The sequence below is a fragment of the Haematobia irritans genome, chromosome 3 (genome assembly GCF_050003625.1).
Source record: "Haematobia irritans isolate KBUSLIRL chromosome 3, ASM5000362v1, whole genome shotgun sequence".
NCBI lineage: Eukaryota > Metazoa > Arthropoda > Insecta > Diptera > Muscidae > Haematobia > Haematobia irritans.
In genome coordinates this window covers 30,946,485-30,974,198 of record NC_134399.1, presented here as the reverse complement: position 1 = coordinate 30,974,198, position 27,714 = coordinate 30,946,485, and the positions used below count along the sequence as shown (strand labels likewise).

General features: G+C 28.8%; 2 protein-coding genes across 5 annotated transcripts in view; one reads left to right on the top strand and one right to left on the bottom strand.

Annotated features, from left to right (window-relative positions):
• Positions 1–9,370: 9,370 nt before the first annotated feature.
• LOC142230823 (uncharacterized) lies at positions 9,371–10,252 on the bottom strand. Its single transcript, XM_075301448.1, has one exon. It carries the CDS (start codon positions 10,250–10,252, stop codon positions 9,371–9,373), a length of 882 nt encoding a protein of 293 aa, XP_075157563.1.
• Positions 10,253–12,097: 1,845 nt separating this feature from the next.
• The window catches only part of LOC142228986 (uncharacterized protein CG43867), a 194,549-nt gene continuing 178,932 nt past the window's right edge, over positions 12,098–27,714 (top strand). For all 4 annotated transcript variants that reach the window (XM_075299517.1, XM_075299516.1, XM_075299514.1 and 1 more), the window contains exon 1: positions 12,098–12,159. The gene's annotated coding sequence lies outside the window, so the exon portion shown is untranslated. The remainder of the gene's footprint in view (positions 12,160–27,714) is intronic.

Here is a 27,714-nt window from a genome sequence, read left to right as displayed (position 1 = left end):
CAAATTTTATTCAAATTTTCTCAAAATTTTATTTCCAAAAAATTTTTTAAAATATTATTTTTATAGAAAATGTTATCAAAATTTTATTTCCAAGAAAAAAATGTCAAAATTTAATTTCTATAGAAAATTTTGTCAAAATTGTATTTCTATAGATTTTTTTTTTTCAAAATATTATTTCTATAAAAAAATTTCTCAAAATTTTATTTCTATGGAATTTTTTCTCAAAATTTTATTTCTATAGAATATATTATCAAAATTTTATTTCTATAGAAAAATTCTCAAAAAAAAATTTGTTTATATAAATTTTTCCCAAAATTTTATTTCTATAGAGATTTACAAAAAAAAAAAATACTATTTGTGGTAGAATTCTACCAACTGTGGCAACCGTGGTGTGGTGGTAATAAAAATTTTGTTTCTAGGTTATATACGTTGCATTTTCATGTTTTAAGATAATAAAGAACAATTTTTGTTTTGAAAAATTTGTTTAAATTTAACGAAAATATTGTAGGGAAAATTGTTTGGGAATGTATGGGAAAGTAGGGAACTTTTTTTGTCCTTGTAGGGTAAACCGAACATTTTCCCTGGCAACACTGAATATGAGCTATAGACAGATTGAGACAAAGCACCCATGCGGTTTATCTCCCAGACCTATATCAATGTTACCGCACAAAGCTTATGATTACTAATTCAGTAAGTGTGGTTTAGGGTATGATATAGTCGTCCCCGCCCGACTTTCTACTTTACTTACTTGTTTTGTATAGAAAATGTTCTCATAATTATATTTCTATAGATAATTTTCTCTTTATTTTATGTATTAGAAAATTTTTTTCTATAGGAAATCTCTTTACAATTCTATTTCTATAGAAAATTTTTTACAAAATGTTAGTTTTAAATAAATTGCCAAAATATTATTTCTATTGAAAAATTTATCAAAAAAAAAATTTTTTTCCAAGAAACAACAACGTCAAAATATTAATTCAATAGAAAATTTTGTTTCTGTAGAAAATTTTATTTCTATCGAAAATTTTCTCAAATTTTTATTTCTATAAAAAAAAAATTCTCCAAATTTTATTTCCAAAAAATCTATCTAAATATTATTTTTATAGAAAATGTTATTAAAATTTTATTTACAAGAATAAAACGTCCAAATATAATTCTATAGAAAAATTTTCCTATAGAAAACTTTCTTAAAATTTTATTTCTAAAAAAATATGTCAAAATATTAATTATAATAATATAGAAATTTTGTCAAAATTTTGGTTATATAGAAAATTGTATTTCTATCGAAAATTTGCTCAAAATTTTATTTCTATAGAAGATTTTGTCAAAATTTTAATTCAATTGAAAATGCTCTCAGAATTTTATTTCTATAGAAAATCTTCTCAAAATTTGTTTCCATAGAATATTTTCGCAAAATTTTATTTCCAAAAAAATTGTTAAAATATTTTTTCTATAGAAAATTTTAATTCTGTAGAAATTTTTCTCAAAATTTTATTTCTATAGAAGATTTTCTCAAAATTGTATTTTCTCAAAATTGAATTTTCTCAAAATTTTATTTCCAAAAAAAATGTCAAAATATTATTTCTATAGAAAAATTTAATTCTTTAGACATTTTTCTCAAAATAGTATTTCTTTAGAAAATTTTCTCAAAATAGTATTTCTTGAAAAAAATTCGCAAAATTTTATTTCTATAGAAGATTTTCTCAAAATTTTATTTCTATAAAAAAGATCTCAAAATTGTATTTCCAAAATATTATTTCAAAGAAAATTTTATCGAAATTTTATTTCCAAGAATAAAACGTCCACATATAATTCTATAGAATTTTTTTTCTATAGAAAAGCTTCTCAAAATTGTATTTCTAAAAACAAATATGTCAAATATTAATTCTATAGCAATTTTAACGAAATTTTATTTCTAATAATATGTCAAAATATTAATTCTAATAAAAAATATGTCAAAATATTAATTCTATGGCAATTTTGTCAACATTTTGGTTATATAGAAAATCTTTTTGGAAATAAAATTTTGAGAAAATATTCAATGAAACAAATTTTGAAAACATTTTCAATAGAACTAAAATTTTGAGAACATTTTCAATATAACTAAAATTTTAACAAAATTTTCTATAGAAATAAAATTTTGACAAAATTTTCTATAGAAATAAAATTTTGACAAAATTTTCTATAGAAATAAAATTTTGACAAAATTTTCTATAGAAATAAAATTTTGAAAAAATTTTCTATAGAAATAAAATTTTGACAAAATTTTCTATAGAAATACAATTTTAGTAGATTATTTTTGGCTCGAGTGGCAACCATGATTATGAACCGATATGGACCAATTTTTGTGTGATTGGGGATCGGCTATATATAACTATAGACCGATATGGACCAATTTTGGCATGGTTATTAGCGGCCTTATACTAACACCACGTTGCAAATTTCAACCGAATCGGATGAATTTTGCTCCTACAAGAGGCTCCGGAAGACAAATCTGGGGATCGATTTATATGGGGGCTATATAATAATGGACCGATATGGACCAATACTTGCATGGTTGTTAGAGACCATAAACTAACACCTCCTACCAAATTTCAACCGGATCGGATGAATTTTGCTCCTCGAAGAGGCTCCGGAGGTCAAATCTGGGGATCGGTTTATATGGGGGCTATATATAATTATGGGCCGATGTGGACCAATTTTTGCATGGTCATTAGAGAACATATACCAACACCATGTACCAAATTTCAGCCGGATCGGATGAAATTTGGTTCTCTTAGAGGCTCCGCAAGCCAAATCGGGGGATCGGTTTATGTGGGGGCTATATGTAATTATGGACCGATATGGACCAATTTTTGCACGGTTATTAGAGACCATATACTAACTCCATGTACCAAATTTCAGCCGGATCGGATGAAATTTGGTTCTCTTAGAGGCTCCGCAAGCCAAATCGGGGGATCGGTTTATATGGGGGCTATACGTAAAAGTGGACCGATATGGACCAATTTTTGCATGGTTGTTAGAGACCATATACTAACACCATGTACCAAATTTCAGCCAGATCGGATGAAATTTGCTTCTCTTAGAGCAATCGCAAGCCAAATTTGGCGGTCCGTTTATATGGGGGCTATACGTAAAAGTGTACCGATATGGCCCATTTGCAATACCATCCGACCTACATCAATAACAACTACTTGTGCCAAGTTTCAAGTCGATAGCTTGTTTCGTTCGGAAGTTAGCGTGATTTCAACAGACGGAAGGACGGACGGACGGACATGCTATAAAAATAAAATTAATAAAAATGTTTAAAATTCAATTAAAATTTTAATTGGAAATATTTGGTGATATTTTGTTTCCTTAACGTCTGGATTTTGCCTCATCCATAGATATTTGTATTTTTCACTATCAAGAGCCCCCTAAATGCATGCTACACAATATAAACTTTTTTTTTAGAAATTTAACTTTTACCGATAATGTATAAAATATTCTCTCTAAAATTGGAAATATCTTTTTAATTGTGTCAATTAAATTTTTAATTGACATTGGCACAATCGATACTATTATTTCTGTGGTTATAGAAATTTCACTAAAACATAACTCATTTTCCCTTGCGTTTTTCGAAGTTTTTTGCATATTTCAGCCAAAGTGTTAAAATTTAGTTGATCATGTCATACAATATGAGTATTGGCTGAAGTGTTTTATCTACAGAATAGTTTTGCCCTTAACGTCTAGCTTTTGACTTATCCACGGATAACAAAATTTTTGGATTTTTCTCTATCAAGGGCCCCTAAATGTATGCTACACAATCAAAACAATTTTTTTTTTGAAATTTAACATTTGTCTATAATTTATAAAAAGCTTCTCTCTTAAAATAGGCAATATTTTTACATAGAAATCAGCCTATTGCTATTGAGTTGAATTTATTTTACGAAATTGAATTTCACATTGCATTAACTTTTACCAATAAACCATAAAAATTCAATTATCTGTGAACTCCTTTCAAAACAAAAGTTAAACAATTTGAATATTTTGTCAATTCAAATGTTAAAATTTAAATGCCAAAGTTTATGGATCGCAAGTTTTTGGCCTATTTTCTTAGAATTCTTTTGTCTCTGAAAATTGGAACATTTCAGTTTCATGTGTAAATTCGTGGGAAATAAAATATCATGTTTTAGGTAAATAAAGTTGTGTTAAGTTTAAATTACATTTCCAGTTACAGGGGAGGTTTTTGTTTTAGTATCAAAAGGGGGGGGGGGGGGGGTTGAAACGAATTCAATTGATTTTGTGGATGACTTTTACAAATTGAATTTAAAAAAGTTTGTCAAACACACATTTGCATAGATAGGAAAAAATTTTATCTTAACCCCTCAGGTTTCAAGAAGCTAAGTTAGAGCCCAAAAGCCCATGGATATGTTACAAATATCCTGCCTATGATTTCAGATATCAGAAACTTAACAAATAAAGTGTTTCCTTCTAAAATAACCCGACAAGGAAAATATTTTCAAACGTAACGGAACTCTAAGAAAATGTTCGTTAAAGTTAATGTAGTCATCTTAAAAAAGTAGGTGTTTCTTATAACAAAAATTTGATTATATATCCTTGCTTTTGTGTTTTTGGTTTTCTTGAGTCAAGGACTTTGTTATCATGATGATTACCATTTGAGGTATACACTTTAATAATCTATCATTATTTTATTTTCTCTTTTTTTTTTTTGGTTGGAATATATTTTGTGCTAAATTGTGCCCATAACCTTTAATACGAAAGACTGCCTTATCATAAGTTGTCATAAAACACAAATATAATGGCATATTTTTAGGCTTATACATTGGCTTGCTAGCTAACACCATAAGTGTGGGCGTTTTAATACACAAGCCCCATCACCTCTCATATTGCCATCGATATGTATCAAAAGCGTTGATGTGAAAGCACATTCACCGTTTGAAACTCACGCAAATTGTAAAAAATATCCTCTGGTATGGGGTAAATTACTAGAGCGCGCCTTAAAGTAGTCTTTGCCTGGGGGTCTCGAAGCCAAAAACGTTTACATGCTTAGCTCAAATTTATTTTAATTTAAATTTCGTGTTCAACGCTTTCTTTATGGTTCCTAAGCATGTTTAACATACTTTTATTTAATCCTCTGTCTGGGCAATTGGAGGGTCGTTTCTTCGTCTTCTTCGTGTTCACATGACATGTCAGCTTTCGGTGCCTAAATGTCTGCTCTAATATTTTTCCATACCGAACTGACATAGATTTTTGCTGGTCATGTTATTTTTGTGTGGCGTTTTTGATGAAAGCTTTTTGGTTTTTGCGTTTTCCACCTCTTAGTTGGACTATTAACATGCCAATAAAGGAAATTCCAGTTTTTAATGGTTCTATGTCCCCCCTCCCACACACACACACAGTGACAAAGGGCCCATCAATATTGGCTCTTACCATTTTAAAAGTTGCTATCTATCATGGCAATGTGTTACCAGTGAAATTGCTTAAAGCAAAGCCATCAAATGCTATCAATTAATCACTCAAGTGCCAGTCACATGGAAAGTGTAACAATAACTAGCAAAATTTCGATGGAAATGCCTTAGGATGTGGGGAGGGATAGGGATTAGGATCACTTCTGTTGTGGCTTGAAGCATACATTGGGAATCTAAAATCATTTTGGCTGGAAAAAGGGAAGCAGTTTTGATTGTGGTTTTAAAGATGGCTTTAAATTTTCTACTAAAAGTATGCTATGATTTTTTGAATAACATTTTTACAAAATCAGGAATTGGGAAGGAACTTTTTTAAAGGATTTACTATATTTTTAACGGGATCACTCCCGTTGTGGCTTGAGGCAAACATTGGGAATCTGGAAGGATTTTTCTTTGCGGTTTTAAAGATGACTTTAAATTTGCCATTAAAAGTATGCTATGATTTTTTAAATAACATATTTACAAAATCAGGAATTGGGAATTGGGAAGAAACTTTTTTTAAGGATTTAATATATTTTTAATGGGATCACTCCCGTTGTGGCTTGAGGCAAACATTGGGAATCTGGAAGGATTTTTCTTTGCGGTTTTAAATAAGGTATGCTATGCTATGCTATGCTTAAAAGTATGCTGCACACAAAAAAAATTTTTCTGATTCAATCACGAAATTAATTGATCCAATTAATTTTTAATTGAAATGTTTTCAATCACAGAAATGATAGTATCAATTAAAAAGTTAATTGAGGGTCAATTAAAAAGTTAATTGATCCAATTAGAAAATTAATTGATACTGTTATTTTTGTGATTGATTTTTGTTTCAATTAAAAAATTTTTTGAATCAATTAAATTTTTAATTGAATATTTTTTAAAACTCAATTAAAATTTTAATTGGAAAAAATTTCGTGAAATTTTTGTGTGTGTGTGATTTTTTTAAATATAATATTTTACTAAATCAGAATTGGGGAGGAGATTTTAAAACGCTATCGAATTTTTTAAAAGTGAATAATATTACAAAATGGATTTACTATTTTTTAACGGGACCACTCCGGTTGTGGCTTTAGGTAAGCAGTTTGACTGGAGGGATATTTATTTTTTTTTTTTTGTTTTAAAGGAGGCTAACACAAACTTTAATTTTGCTACTAAAAGTATGCTATTATTTTTTTTAATAATATTTTTACAAAATCAGGAATTGGCAAGGAAATTTTAAAAATTATTATTGATTTTTTAAAGTGGATAATAAATATAACACAATGTATTTACTATATTTTTAAAGGGATCACTCCCTAGAGGTAAACACTGAGAATAGAAAATCAGTTTGACGGGAAAAAGGGTTTTAAAAAAGCCTTTAAATTTGTTACTAAAAGTATGCTATGTTTTTTTAAATAAAACGTTTACAAAATCAGGAATTGAGGAGGAGATTTTAAAAATTATTATTGAATTTTTTAAAAGTGGATAATAAATATTACAAAATAGATTTACTATATTTTTAACGGGATTACTCCCGTTGGAGCTTGGCGCTAGCAGTGGGAATCTTAAATCTGGTTGACTGAAAGAATTTTTGTTTGCGTTTTTAAGGAGGCTAAAAAATAAACATTAAATTTACTACTAAAACTATGCTATGATTCTTTAAAAATAATATTTTAGTAAATCAGGAAGTAGGGAGGAAATTGTAAGACTATTTCAATGTATGGCATTTTTTAAAGGTGGATAATAGATCCAAATTGAAATGTCTAATAATGCATCCTTTAAAAAATAATTAACCCTGGCGGGACACCAAGAATCCAAGATCAGTTTGGGACTTCAGTTTAGGAATTCTAATTAAGTTGGGAGTCACCCTAGTGCAATGGTTAGCATGCCCGCCTTGCATACACAAGGTCGTGGGTTCGATTCCTGCTTCGACAGAACACCAAACAATCTGGTTGTTTCAACAAAAAAAAAATAATAGAGAAGGTTCAGTGGTTAAAACTAGAAGTGTCCATATGTAATAGGTACTTTTAGTTAAATGTGGTATCACAATGGACTGAATAGTCTAAGTGAGTCTGAAACTTAATCGGGCTGCCACTTTAACCTAACGTAACCTATGACCAACTAAATTTGTGAGTGATGCTATCATTTATGTTATTTCCGACGTTTTGTGCATTTCAACAATATAATGTGAAAAAGTAAACCGCTTTCATTTGTTTCATTACATATCAGCCACCCTGTAAATATTATTTAGTTCAATATTTGTGTATGTATTGTATTTGTACTTATTTCAATTTCATTCACTATATTGGAGTACTAAACAATGCCACCTTGCGGCAGATAGTAACATTATACTAATCGGTTGTTGTTGTCTCCGCTATTGTCTATACGTAGCCATTTTTTTTTTCAAACACCGACAGTTGAACAACAGTTAGAACTCAACTCACTTTCAAATTATAACATTTGAAACTGTGTTGGAGGCAAGCCTTTTTCGTTTTTCTTTGAGAAAAACATGCGAACTGTTATACGGCAAATATTTAGTAAAAAGATTGATACACAATTTTAACTGGTTGGTATTAAGGAAGTTTTAAGTTATTCGGTTTTTACTATTTATCATGTTCGTGATTGAAGAATTTTATTTTTATAGAAAATTTTGTCAAAATTTTATTTCTATAGAAAATTTTGTCAAAATTTTATTTCTATAGAAAATTTTGTCATATTTTAGTTCTATAGAAAATTTTGTAAAAATTTTATTTCTATAGAAAATTTTGTCTACATTTTATTTCTATAGAAAATTTTGTCAAAATTTTATTTCTATAGAACATTTTGTCAAAATTTTATTTTTATAGAACATTTTGTCAAAATTTTGTTTTTATAGAACATTTTGTCAAAACTTTATTTCTATTGAAAATTTTGTCAAAATTTTATTTCTATGGAAAATTTTGTCAAAATTTTATTTTTTTTCTGATTATTAATTTTGTTCGGCTTGAGGTCATAGAAACAATCGATTATTGAATTGTTTTAATATTTATTTCCAATATTTCGGTTAGTGCCACTAACCATCTTCTGGGATTTTGTATCTACATAAAATACAAAAATTAAATTACTTTTAATGTTCACAAATCACAATATTATTTTAGATATAATATATTGGAAATAACTAACTTGAGTTCGTGTGATGCTGTTCGTTCTGCAAGTCGTTTGTGTCGATGCTTGTTTATGATGTGTCGATACATTCTCGCGCATTCTTCCGTGTCTTTTTTGAAATTCATTCTCTTGTCAGGAGAGAGATCTATTATATTAAGCATCTCAAGAGTGTATCTACGCCTATGATTATTCTCTTGAGCAAGTATCTCGACGTCTGTGAAGTTGGGCTTGTGTCCTGTTGTTGCACAGTGAGCTGCAAATGCTGTTTTTTGCTCTACTGATTTGTCTACAGCTTTAAGGTCTGATTTATGCGACGAAAGTCTTGTCTTAAGTTTGGTCATTGTAGTGCCAACATATGCCATTGGGCATATGTTGGACTTGTCTCCATTACATTTAATTTTGTACACTATATTACTCCTGTCCTCATTCTTTATTTTTGACTTTGTATTGCTGAATAATTCCTTTACTGTTCTCGATGTGCGTGAAGCAATTTGAATCTTGTCCTTGTTATATACGTCCGATTTCAAAAAAGGCTCTGAGAATCCTTCAACGTAAGTCATGGATTTGTATGACTTATCCTTTTTATGTTCCGGCTCTTCAATAGCCTTAGTTTTAATGTTTTCGTCAAGTGTTTTATTTTTAATGCGATTTATTAGTCTGCTTATTATTATATTTGGAAAATCGTTTGGGGTCAATATTTGTCTTATCTTTATTTCATTCTCCTTGTGGAATTCTGCATCACTTATCCTTAAGATTCGATCTATAAAATTGATTGCTGTCATATGGATTATACTTTAATTGTGTTTTGAATTATAATTTATTAGTCGTCCAGTTGCTGTTGGTTTTTGATACCAATTCAGCCTCAAACAATTATCATCTCTCAGTATGTTACAGTCTAAATATGGTAGCTTGTTATCCTTCTCTAACTCCATTGTAAATTGTATTTGACTGTGGAATGAGTTTAATGCGTCAAGAGTACTTTCCATGTCGGTTTTCTTTACTATCGCAAATATGTCGTCCACATATTTTGTTATAGTTCGAGGTTTCGGTATCTTGCTTAAGGACACGTCTAGTAGCTCTTCCATGATGATGTCAGCAATTATTGGAGATGCTGGAGATCCCATTGGCATTCCTTTCAATTGTTCATATGTTTTATCTTCATATTTGAAGTACCTACTGTCTTTGATACAAAATAGTGCTAGTTCCTTGAAAATATCACGAGGTATTTTTGTATGATTTTTGATTAAGTCCCATTTCTTCTCAATCATTGCAATGGCTAGGTTTGCCGGTATACTGGGAAACAGTGATACAACATCAAACGATATCAGGATTTCATCATCTGTTAGCCTTACATTCTTCATCTTTGTTTTAAAGTCAATCGCGTCTTTTACATTGTATTTTGAATCTTTGGTGACGTTCTTTAAGATACTAGATATATATCTGCACATCTTATACGATGGTGCATTGATCGATGAGCAAATTGGTCTCAATGGTGTTCCTTCCTTGTGTACCTTCGGAAGGCCGTAAATCCTTGGGGCTATGGCAGTTTTACTCGTCAATTTATTCTTTTCCTCGATGCTGATTAAGTTTTCTTTATATAATTTTTCCACTAATTTATTATTCTTGGTTTGAAATTTCGATGTTGGATCAATTTTTAACCGTTTGTAACTACACATGTCGTGTATTACCGCATGCATTTTGGATTTGTATTCTTTGCTGTCCATAGCAACAGTTTTTCCGCACTTAATATTAAAACATCCTTGTTGTCTTTCAAATATTTCTTCGTCTGAGCCACTGTACCTAGTATAAATTTATCTCTTTTGTTTACGTTTGTCTTGTGTAAATGGTCATCTATCAGTGTTGTGAACTTTGTTCTTGCTATTTCTTGCTCTTCTTTGTCATCTGTAGTTCTCACCAAGTTTTCTCCTTCTGCGATGACTTTCAGTAGAGGAAATTGAGCTCTCGTCAAAGGGAGCGAATACTTCGGGCCTAGTGAGAGAAGCCACTGCACATTTGTTGGTATGTGTTTGTTCGTTGTATTTACAAATCATTGCTCGTTGAACTTTATGTTGATCTCTTTGTTGTGCTGTTGTAGTAGATTCTCAATTTTCTTTCTGTGTGTGGTTTTGTTTTTGTTGATTTGACTGTTGAAAAGAGAAAGTTCGCTGTCGATAAATAGTTTAAGATCCTCATTGATCAAGAGGTCTCTCAATTGAGTATGTATTGATGTAATTTTCTCACTATTGAGCTTGATTTGTTTGTGTTTTTCTCAATACAAATCAAACAAATCAATACTCGATTGTTTCTATGACCTCAAGCCGAACAAAATTAATAATCAGAATGAACATAAAATAGGTCAACAACACTCAAAAATAATTTTATTTCTATAGAAAATTTTGTCAAAATAAACCCAGTCGACTGCACTCAAATCGATGATTTGACAGTGGCATAGGAAACGAGATATGTTTGTTTCGAATTTATTTCGGCATAAGCCGGCTATAATACAAAACCTTTTTTCGGAAGGTTCAAGTGTGGTTCATTGTTGGGTTTAATGAACTGCCTGAATTTATTCTGATAATTGGTTGATAGTTTTGCTGCAAGTAGAGGATGCTGATGAGGAATGTGGTAATTCCGAAACGTGCGTCCATCCAACCATCTTGCAGTCTATAGGGCTTTGCCCAAATAAATTTGACAAACATTATTTTCCTCTGTTGGTTAAACTACACTTGTAGTTTAGTCAATGTATGGTTTTAAGCTGGAATCAAAAAAACAACAACAATGCTTAAAATTTTATTTCTATAGAAAATTTTGTCAAAATTTTATTTCTATAGAAAATTTTGTCAAAATTTTATTTCTATAGAAAAATTTGTCAAAATTTTATTTCTATAGAAAATTTTGTCAAAATTTCATTTCTATAGAAAATTTTGTCACAATTTTATTTCTATAGAAAATTTTGTCAAAATTTTATTTCTATAGAAAATTTTGTCAAAATTTTATTTCTATAGAAAATTTATGAGATGAATATTTCCCAAAATCTATCAAAACATCAAGTATTCTACCGATCTACCAAACAAAAATAATCTGACATTTTTAATAGAATTCTACCAACTGTGGCAAACGCGCATATGATTTCAATAATAAAAAGTTTCTTAGTATTTATGAAATAGTTTCGTTAGCTTTATTTTAATGATAAATTTCCTTAATAATACAAAGGCTTTTCTATCAGTGTATTATTCTAGCCCTTAATCTTTATCATACATAGCTCGCTCAAACAATTTTGCTCTACCTTTTTTGTTTTTTTTTCGTCTTTAAAATTTCATTAATAAATTTCAGTCATAATTCTTTTGTAAGACGCCAACATATTCAATTATTAACAAGAATTTTATCTGAAAGTTTCCACATGACTTCCTAGCCTACCCATGAAAATCACTCATCATTAACATTAAGCTTTTTGTTCTCTGTTTTTCTCTTTTCTTCCCCAAAACATTTTTTTTTCTAAATACCATGCTTGCCTCTTTAGCTACTGGAGTTGGAACAAAGAGTGATAGAAGCCGAGGAACGAGCGGAAGAAGCTGAAGATAAGGTAAGTAAATTTAAAAATGGGGAAAACTGCACAAGAAAAAAAAAATAAAATTGAGGAAATATTTTAACCGAAACTTATGAGGATGAAAGGGGGAAACATAAAAATCCTGGCGTTAAAAGCAAGAGAAGTTTCAACTTCCGATAGTTAAGAGCAAATAACCCAGCATACATTGTAGTTAACGAAGTATGGTAAATTTTTGAAATTAAGTTGGAGTTTAATATAATCCAAGAAACTATATAAATACTATGTCTAGGGTAACAATTACCCATGTGATGTTTTAGTGGCTTAGAATTCAACCTGAAGTATTTCCATTCTCCTTCGGCATGAAATGTTTGGATTATCACCAACTTTTGTTCTATCTACAGGTTACTTTGGGTTATAGACTATGAAGCCAACCCTTAGAAGGAGGGTTTGGTTTCCAATTAGACCATGTTGATCCATTGTGTTTCCTCATAGTTGTTTTTTCTCTTATTCATCAGTCGTATTCGAGTTTCGAGACGAGTTCCAAAATGAGCTTTCTATGTCTTCTATTCCGAGGCCTTGATGAAGGCAAGTATATTCTTCAGATTGCACTTCCTTAAATCGTTAATATCCTGAAAGAAAAAGTGGCCCAGTATCTTGTTTCTTCAAAACGATAATTATGGGCATTGGCATAGAAAATGGTAAGAGTCTTCTTTTGCCTACGGGTCTAGACGGTTGCCACAGTTGGTAGAATTCTACTCAAAATGGTATATTTCTTACTGTTTGGTAGATTGATAGAATTCTTGAAGTTTTGGTAGATTTTGCAAAACATTCTTCTCCAACTAAGAGATACTTCAATTTTCTGTAGATATAATTTTCAGAAAATTTTCAATGGAAATAAAATGTTGACAACATTTTTTAAGAAACATTATTTGGACAAAATTGTCTACAGAAATAAAGTTTTGACAAAATTTTCTATAGAAATACGACTTTGAAAATTCTATTCAAGAAATAAAAAATTTTAATAGAAATAAAATTTTAAAAAAATTTTCTATATAAACAAAGAGAATTTCTATAAAAATAAAATTTTTAAGAAAATTGTTATACAAAATACAACTTTGATAAACAATTTTATAGAAATACAATTTTTGAAAAAAAATTTTCTATAGAAATCAAATTTTAACAAAATTTTCTACAGAAATAAAATTTTGAAAAAATTTTCTATACAAATAAAATTTTGACAAATTTTCTATAGAAATAAAATTTTGACAACATTTTCTATAGAAATAAAATTTTGACAAAATTTTCTATACAAATAAAACTTTGACAAAATTTTCTATAAAAAAAAAATTGACAAAATTTTCTATAGAAATAAAATTTTGACAAAATTTTCAATAGAAATAAATTTTGACAAAATTTTCTATCGAAATAAAATTTTAGCACAATTTTCTATAGAAATAAAATTTGGACAAAATTTTTTATAGAAATAAAATTTTGACAAAATTTTCTATAGAAATAAAATTTTAGCACAATTTTCTATAGAAATAAAATTTGGACAAAATTTTTTATAGAAATAAAATTTTGACAAAATTTTCTATAGAAATAAAATTTTGACAAAATAGAATTAAACAATTTGTCAACATTTGCTAAAAATTCTTTAAAACTTTTAATCTTCGTGTTAATTCGTTTCTATCAACCGAAGCAACGAGTTCCGTGTGCCGCGTTTCCAGGCTCTCCTATACAAATAAAATTTTGACAAAAATATCTATAGACGTAAAGTTTTGATAAAATTTTCTATATAAATAAAATTTTGACAAAATTTTCTATAGAAATAAAATTTTGACAAAATTTTCTATAGAAATAAAATTTTGACAAAATTTTCTATAGAAATAAAATTTTGACAAAATTTTTTATAGAAATAAAATTTTGACAAAATTTTCTATAGAAATAAAGTTTTGACAAAATTTTCTATAGAAATAAAATTGTGATAACATTTTCTATAGAAAGAAATGTTTGGACAAAATTTTCTATACAAATGAAATTTTGATAAAAATTTTCTATAGAAATAAATTTTGGACAAAATTTTTTATAGAAATAAACAATTTGTCAATATTCTTAAAAAAAAAATTAATTTTCGTGTTAGATCAGATTATCAACTGAAGCAACGAGTTCCGTGTGCATGAGTATCACCCCCGCTGTTTTCCTGATATGCAGATCAAGTGGGCAGATTTTATTAACACAGTAATAATTAGCAGGGGAGCCACCGTGGTGCAATGGTTAGCAAGCCCGCCTTGCATACACAAGGTCGTGGTTTCGATTCCTGCTACGACCGAACACCAAAAAGTTTTTCAGCGGTGGATTATCCCACCTCAGTAATGCTGGTGACATTTCTGAGGGTTTCAAAGCTTCTCTAAGTGGTTTCACTGGAATGTGGAACGCCGTTCGGACTCGGCTATATTTAAAAAGGAGGTCCGTTGTCATTGAGCTTAACATGGAATCGGGCAGCACTCAGTGATAAGAGAGAAGTTCACCACTGTGGTATCACAATGGACTGAATAGTCTAAGTGAGCCTGATACATCGGGCTGCCACATAACTAACCTAATAATTAGCAGAGAACAGTAGTGCCGTAGACTTTAAATTAAAATATTTTCTTGCTGATTCATCACTTTCGCCTTTTCTTTAAAGTTTCGCCAATAATAAAAAAATTTTGCTGGGATATTCTACCATAAAATCTACGTTCTTCTAAATATGACTTGCTAACAACTTCTCAATGTAGTTAATTTCTAGATTTTGTGGTTGTAGATTTTGAAACCTAAACAACAACAAAAAAGAAAAACTGTCTTCCCTTATGAGTTTATTTATGATGATGACAATACATCGCCTGCAATATAGATGCGAAAATTTGCCCAAACAGGGTTAATATACAACCACACAAGTAAGAACAAAATGGGGAAAAATGTAATAAAAATCAAGGACCAACACGTGGCGATAACATTAAAAAAATTCTTTTTTATTTTTTTCGGATGATTTCTCTTCTTTCGAATCCTTCTTCTGAAGTTAGTTATGTAAAAACCCAAATTTTAATCAGATTTCTTTAAAATGAAAAAAATAAATAAATAAAATATGTAAAAATATATCTAGATTATTAATATTAAGCTCTTTTCACTTTATATTCATAAAGGACTAAATAGAGTTTTTTATTTTATTTGAATTTTGTCTCGTCTTCTTAATACAGACATAAAGAAAACAGCAGGATAGTCTGGTCATTGGCATTTTGTGCCGAAATAAATTATAAAACTGTTGACAGCGCCACAATTTGCTGTAATTAGAATTTATGAGACGGTGTCCATTACTCAAATTATATGGGATTAATGACAAAGAATATGAGCAACAAATTTAAATTGTAATTGATTTTTAATAGAAGAAATAATAAATTATAAATGATTGAAATCATACCTTAGGTTAGGTTAGATATAATGGCAGAAGGCTCACTTCGACTAATCAGTCCATTGTGGTAGCACGGGTGATGAACTTTTCTCTCCAAAAAATTCGATTCGAAGTTCGAAGGGACAAAGCATTAGCAGAGTGCTTAAAATCATTGCTGCCTTTGAGAATTTCTAAAACGTGGCTTAATAACCCAGCAAAAAAGTGTCGGTAAAAAATAGTGAAAATGATCCGGAAGTGCTGCAAAATACTTCCTGTGGAATTAAAATAAATATCGTCTGCTTTTAAAGTTGTGCCTTGAGAACAAATTCCAATTTTTTGTTTGCGGAACACATATTTAAAAAAAAAAAGTGCCCAAGTTTTTATAATGAACAAATACGTATTATATAAGTTAATTTTTAAAAATTATAACGTCGGGCTTTTTCAAATTAGATCAAATAAACCCAACAAACGTTTTATTTCCATTTCATCGAAAATCAATGAGAGAATCCAGTTTACCTACTACAGGAAAATTTTCTTTGCATGTTTTCAGGCGTTTCAATCGTCCAGTTGATAACAAATTAGAGCATAAAAATCCACCAATTCCATTTCATCGAAAATCAATCCTTGAAATTAACAATTCACCTACTATAGCAAAATTTATCTGCATATTTTCAGGCGCCACAATTGTTCGTTTGATTACTCTATGATTTGGAGAAGGAAAAAGAGCTCGACTCTATAGTTTTGGACGTATTAGTTCGATTATATGTTAAGGCATCGATCACATACGTAATTTTAAAGGAATCCGGGACCAAAATTTACGACAACTATAGCACTTAAAACGGAATTAATTACAAAATGGCACAAAATAGTAAAGAGGTGGCACAATAAAATCCGGCACCAAAATTTGCGAAAACTATTGTAGTAAAAACGTAATTAATTAAAAAGTGGCTCGAAATAATAAAAAGATGGCACAATAATGTAAAAAGTAAGACATTTGGTGGCACATTTGTTTTTGTATATTTTGGTTGGTTATTGATATTATCATGTCCATAATCAAATCAACTTTTTTATAAATTTAAATAAATCAAATTAATTTCGTGATTGAAATAAAAAGAGTATTTTTTCCAGTACTCTTTTATTTTAATTGTGGCTCTAGTATTAGAGAATGACATTTTTGTGTTGGAAATCAAATGAATTTATAATCCAATAAAATTTTAATTAAATATTCAGTAATTAAATTCTTGAATTCAAGAGGATTACATTCGCATATTTCTAATGCTACTTCTCCATATCTCTATCTCGTGGAATTACATTCATATCAAAAACGAAAGAGTAAATCTAAGTAAATTTAATAAACAAATTCTCAATACTGCTAAAGAGGGAGAATTTTGAGAATGCAAACATGAAGCCAACTCCCCCTTCTTCAATAAATCGTTAAGCATTGTACATGTAAATAACCATAGATATCATCCGTATCATAAACCAACCACATTGTATGGATATATTCATCACCATCATCCTCATCATCATCCTACAAGCAATTGGCAAACTGCTCTTATCTTGTCCCTTTTATGTTTGTTTCACTGGAAGGGAAATGTCGAGGATAAAAACGAACAAAGGTTTGAACATATTTTAAATACTTTTAAATCATGCTGAAATTGAATTTGTTACGGTGGTTGTATGGACTCCAACTCAAACCAAAACATAACGCCTATGCCTCGGTTATACCACCCACTCATTCACTCACTCTCTCGTACGAAATGAAAGAGTCATTTAACAAAGCTAAGGCTTCATATCTGCCTGCGTTTAGATGACCGTGGTTGGCATTACGATTTTTACGATTAAATCATATCCTTAGAGCATACCACAGTGTTATCAAAATTAAAGAAAGAGGATATTTATTCCAATACACACATACACACAATCAAGGAAAAACAAAAATACACCCCCACTCTATAAAAAACAAGAGATTTTCAAAACATCTGCAACAACATCAAATGCCTTTTACTAAAGCCTTAAATCCACTCTTCTACTAACTCTCAGACCATTACTACATTAGCATTGCTACTACCCAACACACACCTACACTCTCTTCAACTACTAAATCTCAACCAAACAACTCCTAATAGAAGCATTACTCCCCAGTTTAGTTGTATGATTCACACAGCAACACTACTACACCTCTCCCATATATCCCACTTTAATACTTCACTTCTCTACTCATATCATGCTAAATATCCACCTCTCATCATTTTGCATAATTTGTTTGTGCGTGTGTGTTTAGTTCCGATGTGTTTTTCCATAGATGCTAGTGTTGTTGGTTGATTTTTGTTATTGCTGTTCACGTTGTGTATTTGTGCTGTGTTTGCTCAAAACATACCCTGGGGACGTGTTAATAAACGTAAGATACAAATTCATGTCCATACTCCTTCATCTCTCAGGGATTTGCAATGTTGTGTTTATTCTCCACAACAACGGCAACAAAAACAACATCACCTCCATTTCTCATATATCTCAGTATATGATATTCACAAAGGGGGATAGAGGATAAAAATGTGCGTGTGTCAATGTCTCTCTGTGCGTGACTTGTATTTGTGCAAACAAATGCAAGATTGAACATTAATGCTTGGGTGTTCTTTCATCTGCTCTTGCAAAAGTTTTAAAATCGTGTATTCGTGCGTTGAGCCTTTCGAGGGTGGGTGGTAATTGTGGTGATATGGATGTAGTTGTTTTTGTTTTTTTTTTTTTTTTAAATCTCCCAGCATTATGTCAGCCCACGTATCCTTAGCAACAATGGCAAAGCAACGGTAGCATCACCATCAGTTCAAATTCACTTTCATTTCATCGTTGCATGTTAACACCACATCAATTCCTCCTTATTTGATTGAAATTAATCTCCATCGGTTTTTCACAGTCATAGTAGTTGGTAGAGGACATGATAACTACTATTTCGGTTAGATCATGATGGATTTAAAGATGCCATTTTTGTGGGATTTATTTTACTTAAATCTGAAATGATTATAAGAGGAAAATAAAACTGCATTAGTTGGGAGATATTCTCACAAAATTAATAAAAACTAACTAATTTGGTTTTACAGAAACTGTAAATATTTCAATCTCTTTATTTTAATCAATTAAGTTTTTAACTGAATATATGAAAATTAAAAATTAATTTTATTGGAAATTTTTAACAAAGTTGGGTAAATGTTTAATTGTCTCAATTATAAATTTAATAAAAATCATTTTCATTATCAATTAATTTTTTAATTGAAAAACATAGAGATTAAATTTTTCGGTATACAATATCCTATTATATCTCTTCGACACTATGTCATAACCCAGCAAATTTGCCAGCAATGCCCCTTTCACACTATACTTTGCCTATCTCTCTCTCCAATAAGAGAGAGAGAGACATAGAGAGATCAAAATTAACAAATGAGCAATAGAGAAGTTTCATGCTTTTTCTTAGTAAAAACTTGCAAGATCTCGCACATAATTACCGGATATTTTATCTTAAAAACATCAAATGTGCAATATCATAATATCAATTAGAAGTGTAGTAACTAATATCAATATGTTTATTGTTTTAATTGGTTAAAAAGCCGTAAATTAGTTCATGGTAATTTAGTACTGCAATGTGTTCGCGTACATCTCTGCTAGTTTTAGAAAGGAAAGTAAAATCCATTCCTATGCTCTTGCAAGGGTTGAGCACAGAAACCTTATGTGTCAAGGTTTAAGATTTGTCTCCAATAAGATAAAAATCTATAAATGCGTAATCGATCACATGCACTCAAAGAAACAATGCTTTCATCCGGAACAAAAGTTTGGACAAACGAAATTCCCGTTTGAAGGCCAGTACTATGTACGGTTTTCGAGTTGATTAATATTTAATATTTCACGATTAATATTTCAAAAACAATTATATATATCAACATATTTCGAAATCTAGACAAAAAGAATGTGTGCACAGATTGAGTTACATTATTAGCTTTGATTCGAACTATTTGAATAATGAAAAACATCTCCTATTTATGAACGCTTTTGAGCTTTATAGTCAAGAAACAAAATGTCAATAAATTTAAAGACGATTTCACTAATTTTGAAAATTTTTTTTAGAATTATTAAAACCAAATCTACCTTAGCCAAACAAAAGTTTCTGTCATACCCATTTTTAAGTCGAGTTATAGGCAAATAAGGACAGAACTTCATTGAAACTTTATGTCAGTGAAATGCGCTTTCTATGCTAAGCAAAATTCACATTCGCATTTTATACACAAGAAATCTTTGGCCTTACGACAGTATTTTTTTCTGTGTGGGAAATCATGCAATAATTTTTATTTATTTTTATTTTTTTTGCTGTGGATGAAAACTTGGTTTGTCTAAAATTTCATTCCTCTGAAAACAAAACTCTTCTTTCAGTGTAGGTTAGCTGCAGTATCGAAAGTATTGGACAAATAAACGTACACTGAAAAAATATTTATTTAGATCAAAAGATTGTGATTTTTCTTTAAGGATTTTGATATTGATTCCGTGTCGCATCTACTTTTTAAAATAAAGCCATTTTTAGGGAGCTATTTAGCTTTTCATTGAGGCTGTATACAAGGTGGCAGATGTCTTTCTATAGACAATTTTGTCAAAATTTTGTTTCTATAGAAAATATTATTAAAATTTTATTTCTATAGAAAATATTGTCAAAAATGTATTTCTGTAAAAAATTTTCTTTCTATTGAATATTTTCTAAAAATTTTCTTTCTATTGAATATTTTGTCAAAATTTATGTCTATAGAAAATTTTGCCAAAATTTTATATCTATAGAAATTTTTGAAAAAAACTTTATTTATAAAGAAAATTTTGAAAAAAATTTTTTTTTTTAAAGAAAATTTTGTCAAAATTTTATTCCTACGCAAAAAATTTGTCAAAATTTTATTTCCATAGAAAATTTTGTCAATATTTTATATCTATAGAAAATTTTATCAAAATTTTATTTCTATAGAAAAATTTGTCAAAATTTTATTTCTATAGAAAAATTTTGTACAAAATTGTATTTCTTTAGACAATGTTGTCAAATTCTTATTTCCAAACAAAAATTTTGTCAAAATTTTATGTATTTAGAAAATTTTGCCAAAATTGTATGTCTATAGAAAAAATTTATTTCTATAGAAAATATTGTCAAAATTTCATTTCTATAGAAAATGTTGTCAAAATTTTATTTCTAAAGAAAATTTTGTCAAAATTTTATTTCTAAAGAAAATTTTGTCAAAATTTTATTTCTAAAAAAAATTTGTCTAATTTTTTTTTATAGAACATTTTGCCAAAATTCTATGTCTATAGAAAAATTTCATTTCTTAAGAAATTTTTTTCAAATCTTATTTCTATAGAAAATTTTGTCCAATTTTCTATAGAAAATTTTGTTAAAATTGTATTTCTATAGAAAATTTTATCAAAATTTTATTACTATAGATATTTTTGCAAACATTTCATTTGTGTAGGAAATTTTGTCCAAATTTTTTTGTCCATAGAAAAATTTGTCAAAACTGTATTTCTAAAGAAAATTTTATCAAAATTTTATTTCTACAGCAAATTTTGTCAAAATTTTATGTCTATAGAAAAATTTTGTACAAAAATTTATTTCTTTAGACAATTTTGTCAAATTCTTATTTCTATACAAAAATTTTGTCAAAATTTTATGTATATAGAAAATTTTGCCAAAAATTTTATGTCTATAGAAAAATTTTATTTCTATAGAAAATATTGTCAAAATTTCATTTCTATAGAAAATTGTGTCAAAATTTTATTTCTAAAGAAAATTTTGTCAATGTTTTATTTCTAAAGAAAATTTTGTCTATTTTTTTTATAGAAAATTTTTTCCAAATCTTATTTCTATAGAAAATTTTATCAAAATTTTACGTCTATAGATATTTCTGTAAGCATTTCACTTGTATAGGAAATTTTGTCAAAATTTAATTTCTATAGAAAATTTTGTCAAAATTTTATTTCTATAGAACATTTTGACAAAATTTTATTTCTATAGAAAATTTTGTCAAAATTTTATGTCTATGGAACAATTTTGTACAAAAATGTATTTATTTAGACAACTTTGTCAAATTCTTATTTCTATACAAAAATTTTGTCAAAATTTTATGTATATAGAAAATTTTGCCAAAATTTTATGTCTATAGAAAAATTTTATTTCTATAGAAAATATTGTCGAAATTTCATTTCTATAGAAAATTTTGTCAAAATTTTATTTCTAAAGAAAATTTTGTGTAAATTTTATTTCTAAAGAAAATTATGTCAAATTTTATTTCTAAAGAAAATTTTGTCTAAATTTTTTTTTATAGAAAATTTTGCCCAATTTTTTTCTCTATAGAAAATGTTATCAAAATTTTACGTCCACAGATTTTAACAAAAGTTTATTTCTATAGAAAATTTTATCAAAATTTTATGTCTATAGAAAAATTTTGTACAAAAATTTATTTCTTTAGACAATTTTGCCAAATTCTTATTTCTATACAAAAATTTTATGTATATAGAAAATTTTGTCAAAATTTTATTTCTAAAGAAAATTTTGTCAAAAATTTTATTTCTAAAGAAAATTTTGTCTAAATTTTTTTTATAGAAAATTTTTTCCAAATCATATTTCTATAGAAAATTTTGTCCAATTTTTTTCTATAGAAAATTTTGTTAAAATTGTATTTCTATAGAAATTTTTATCAAAATTTTACGCCTACAGATATTTTTGTAAACATTTCACTTGTATAGGAAAATTTGTCAAAATTTTATTTCTATAGAAAATTTGATCAAAATTTTATTTCTATAGAAAATTTTGTCAAAATTTTATTTCTATAGAAAATTTGTCAAAGTTTTATGTCTATAGAACATTTTGACAAAATTTTATGTCTATATAACATTTTGTCAAAATTTTATGTCTATCTCAAATTTTGTCAAAATTTTATTTCTATAGAAAATTTTGCCATCATTTTATTTGTAAAGAAAATTTTGTGAAAATTTTATTTCTAAAGAAAATGTTGTTAAAATGTTATTTCTATTTCGTCAGATGAGTGAATTAGAAATGATGGTGCAATGGTTAGCAAGGCCGACTTGCTTCCAAAAGGGTCAAGGTCGACCAGACACCTATAAATTCAGCAGTGGATTATTCCCTCTCACTAATGCTGGTAACATTTCTGGGTGTTTCAAATTGTCTCTAAGTGGTTTCACCGCAATGTGTAAGTCCCTTCGGACTCGGCTATGAAAAGGAAGTCCCTTTTCATTGAGCTAAACATGGAATCGGACAACACTCAGTGCTAAGAGAGAAATTCATCACAATGAACTGAATAGTCGAAGTGAGCCTGGCACAAAATCTAACCTAATCTATATTAACCTAACCTACACCCAGAGAAGGAATATGATCACCTCAAACATGTTTTAAGAGCAAAATATTATTTTTGGGTGGTGACCATGTAACATGGTTTTCGCAACCATGTTATTTTCTCGGAAATCATGTATCTGATTTCGGCAAGCAGGTTATATTTGACGAGAAAATAACATTTTAGTGACAAACATGTTACATGGTCTCCATACAAAAATAACATTTTGTTCTTAAAACATGTTTGAGGTGATCATATTCCCTCTCTGCGTGTAACTCATAAATCACTTCCCTTCATCAATCTCCCCAATCGTCTCTGGCAACAATATAATATTTCATTTAATTTCCTTTGAATATCAAATTTCCACTATAGTTTCGAGTACTTGGTGTCTCCAATTCGGAGACTAACTAAAAATACCCAAACAGTTATGGATGGCTCTCATAACATCAGCGACAAGGATATGGGGGACAATTTGCAGTTTAATGCTTACTTCCGGTTTGGCTTTCCTTAACAAACGAATGGCAAACAAATTCAGCTTAAACCATTAAGAGGTTACCAACGACTATAGAATGACAGAAAAAACGACATCTGCAAAACGGAAATGATGGCAAGTAATGCCATTAGCCAAAGGGTTGTTTTTACCCCAAAGGACGATGCAACAAAAACGACAATCCAGGATCCAGGATGCTGTGTCTATGGGAGTTATTAACATTGGCATATCAAAATCATCGCTATATGCAAACTCATCGCCAAGCATTGGCAACACAAAGCAAAGAGAGGGAGTTACACTCCCACCTAAGCTATTGACTTTTGTTATCCTTGCACACAATGTTTTTTGTACCATAAATAAAAACAACATAAACACTGAGAGACACACACACACAATGACAACCCTAGAGTAAATATTTTCATTTGCAGTCAACGATATCGTCATGTGTGTGTGTGGGCTGGTGTCTATAAAAAGGACCTTTGCTAATGACAAAAATAAGGAAAGGGTGTTAATGACTATGGCAACAAAGTGTCATAATGTTGGAGTATGTTTGAGATTTAAACCAAAGGATGTTAGGGGGGCACACCGGCATCGAACGTGATGATGGAAGCTACCAAATGATGATTACGATTATAATGATAATGGACCCGGCATTAGTGCACCCAAGTGAATATGCATGAGTCTGGGTGGATATTAACTTTCACTTGCAGGTTTCTTGTTTTGCATACCTGGGGAAAAGTTTAGAGACAAAAGACTAAAGGCCACAATGATGACTCTTTAATCACTGGCTGTGAAAAATAGAAAACAGAAACTTAAAAATATAACATTTCAATGTGGTCTCTTCAAGGTCTTCCTTCCACCCTTTCCCTTATTTTTTTTTTTAAATAAACAAAGACATAATCAATAGACCGAAAAAAACCATTTGGTCCTTTCGACCGCTTACCAATTGGTCTTGCAAAATAATTACTTTCTGTTTTCAATGGCCTTTTGTTTGGTCCTTTTCCATATTACAATTAAATACGCTTTTCTTTTTTTTTGTATTTTCTTACTTGAAGTTATTTATGTAAGATGTTTCCAAATCCCATAGAATAAACGTCATTATCAAAAACCCCTCTTTAGAATCATTCATCTGGGGGTTGTTTAAAATTCGCAATCATCTCAACTTCAAGAAGTCTTACAAAACAATTTTAATAAATGAAAAAGCAGCCAAACAAAAAAAAAACAAGACTAATTGAAATTTTAAAGAGAAAATAAGGATGAACCATAGACAGACTAATGGGCTAAGGAGATCTGTAATGACAAATTTTTCAATTTGTGCTTATAAAAAAGAAGAAACATTTTGGCAAAAAACGTTGAAAATTTTTCTCAATATAGTCTCCCTGTTATCATAATGCATTGAATAGTCTAAGTGAGCCTGAATCAAATCGGGCTGCTATTTTAACCTAACCTAGTCTCCCTTTTTATTAGGGAAATTCCTACTTTTGACTTTAAATCTATATAAAAAAGTCTAATCCGTATAATATACGATTCTGTAACTTTTTTGATCTCCTCTAGCGTATCTAAGGATTTTTTTTTTTAAAGTGGCAAAAAAAGTGTCATTCACAATAAAAGGTGTCACACAAATTTTAACAAGTATATACGGCCGTAAGTTAGGCCAGGCCGAATCTTATGTACCCTCCACCATGGATTGCATAGAAACTTGTACTAAAGACTGTCATCCACCAAAGAATTACTTGGGTTGCGGTAACACTTGCCGATGGCAAGGTATCTTAAAACTTCTTAACACCGTCTTCTCAATTGTAAGTTAGTCCACACGGTTTATAATTAAACAAAAAACAAAAAGCCGAATAAAAAATTTTCTATAGAAATAAAATTTTGACAAAATTTTCTATAGAAATAAAATTTTGACAAAATTTTCTATAGAAATAAAATTTTGACAAAATTTTCTATAGAAATAAAATTTTGACAAAATTTTCTATAGAAATAAAATTTTGTCAAAATTTTCCATTGAAATAAAATTTTGACAAATTTTTCTATAGACATAAAATTTTGACAAAATTTTCTATAGAAATAAAATTTTGACAAAATTTTCTATAGAAATAAAATTTTGACAAAATTTTCTATAGAAATAAAATTTTGACAAAATTTTCTATAGAAATAAAATTTTGACAAAATTTACTATAGAAATAAAATTTTGACAACATTTTCTATTGAAATTAAATTTTGACAAAATTTTCTATAGAAATAAAATTTTGACAAAATTTTCTATAGAAATAAAATTTTGACAAAATTTTCTATAGAAATAAAATTTTGACACCATTTTCTATAGAAATAAAATTTTGACAAAATTTTCTATAGAAATAAAATTTTGACAAAATTTTCTATAGAAATAAAATTTTGACAAAATTTTCTATAGAAATAAAATTTTGACAAAATTTTCTATAGAAATAAAATTTTGACAAAATTTTCTATAGAAATAAAATCTTGACAAAATTTTCTATAGAAATAAAATCTTGACAAAATTTTGAATAGTAATAAAATTTTGACAAAATTTTCTATAGAAATAAAATGTTCAAAAAATTTTCTATAGAAATAAAATCTTGACAAAATTTTGAAAAGTAATAAAATTTTGACAAAATTTTCTATAGAAATAAAATTTTGGTAGATTATTTTTGGGGATCGGCTATATATAACTATAGACCGATATGGACAAATTTTGGCATGGTTTTTAGCGATCATATACTAGCGCAATATACCAAATTTCATCACGTACTAAATTTCAACCGGATCGGATGAATTTTGCTCCTCCAAGAGCTCCGGAGGTCAAATCTGGGGATCGGTTTATATGGGGGCTATATATAATTATGGACCGATATGGACCAATTTTTGCATGGTTGTTAAAGACCATATAGTAACACAATGTACCAAATTTCAGCCGGATCGGATGAAATGTGCTTCTCTTAGAGGCTCCGAAATACAAATCTGGGGATCGGTTTATACGGGCGCTATATATAATTATTGACCGATATGGACCAATTCCTGCATGGTTGTTAGAGATCATATACAAACACCATATACCTAATTTCAGCCGGATCGGATGAAATATGCTTTTCTTAGAGGCTCCGAAAGACAAATCTGGGGATCGGTTTATATGGGCGCTATATATAATTATTGACCGATATGGACCAATTCCTGCATGGTTGTAAAGACAATATACCAACGTCACGTACAAAATTTCAACTGAATCGGATGAATTTTGCTCATCTATGGGGCTATAAATAATTATAGACCGATGTGGACCAATTTTTGCATATTTGTTAGAGATCATATACTTACACCATGTACCACATTTCAGCCGGATCGGATGAAATTTGCTTCTCTTAGAGGCTCCGCAAACCAAATCTGGGGATCGGTTATATGGGGGCTATATATAATTGTGGACCGATGTGGACAAATTTTTGCATGGTTGTTAGAGACCATATACTAACACCATGTACCAAATTTCAACCGGATCGGATGAATTTACCAACTACCAACATTTTATTTCTATAGAAAATTTTGTAAAAATTTTATTACAGGGAAAAAATTGTCAAGATTTTATTTCTATAGAAAATTTTGTCAAAATGTTACTTCTATAGAAAATTTTGTCAAAATTTTATTTCTATAGAAAATTTTGTCAAAATTTTATTTCTATAGAAAATTTTGTCAAAATTTTATTTCTATAGAAAATTTTGTCAAAAAAAATTTTGTATCTATAGAAAATTTTGTCAAAATTTTATTTTATAGAAAATTTTGTCAAAATTTCATTTCTATAGAAAATTTGATTTCTTTATCTTGTCAAAAAAAATTTCATTTCTATAGAAAATTTTGTCAAAATTTAATTTCTATAGAAAATTTTGTCAAAATTTTATTTCTATAGAAAATTTTGTCAATATTTTATTTCTATAGAAAATTTTGTCAAAATTTTATTTCCATAGAAAATTTTGTCAAAATTTTATTTCTATAGAAAATTTTGTCAAAATTTTATTTCTATAGAAAATTTTGTCAAAATTTTATTTCTATAGAAAATTTTTCAAAATTGTATTTCTTAGAGAATTTTGTCAAAATTTTATTTCTACCGAACATTTTGTCAAAATTTTATTTCTATAGAAAATGTTATCAAAATTTTGTCAAAATTGTTTTTCTATAGAAAATTTTTTCAAAAATTTATTTCCATAGAAAATTTTATGACAATTGTAGTTCTATAGAAAATTTTGTCAAAATTTTATTTCTATAGAAAATTTTGTCAATATTTTACTTCTATAGAAAAT

Coding starts and splice junctions, on each gene's coding strand:
- LOC142230823 (XM_075301448.1), bottom strand. CDS start 10,252: ATGTGTAGTTACAAACGGTTAAAAATTGATCCAACATCGAAATTTCAA.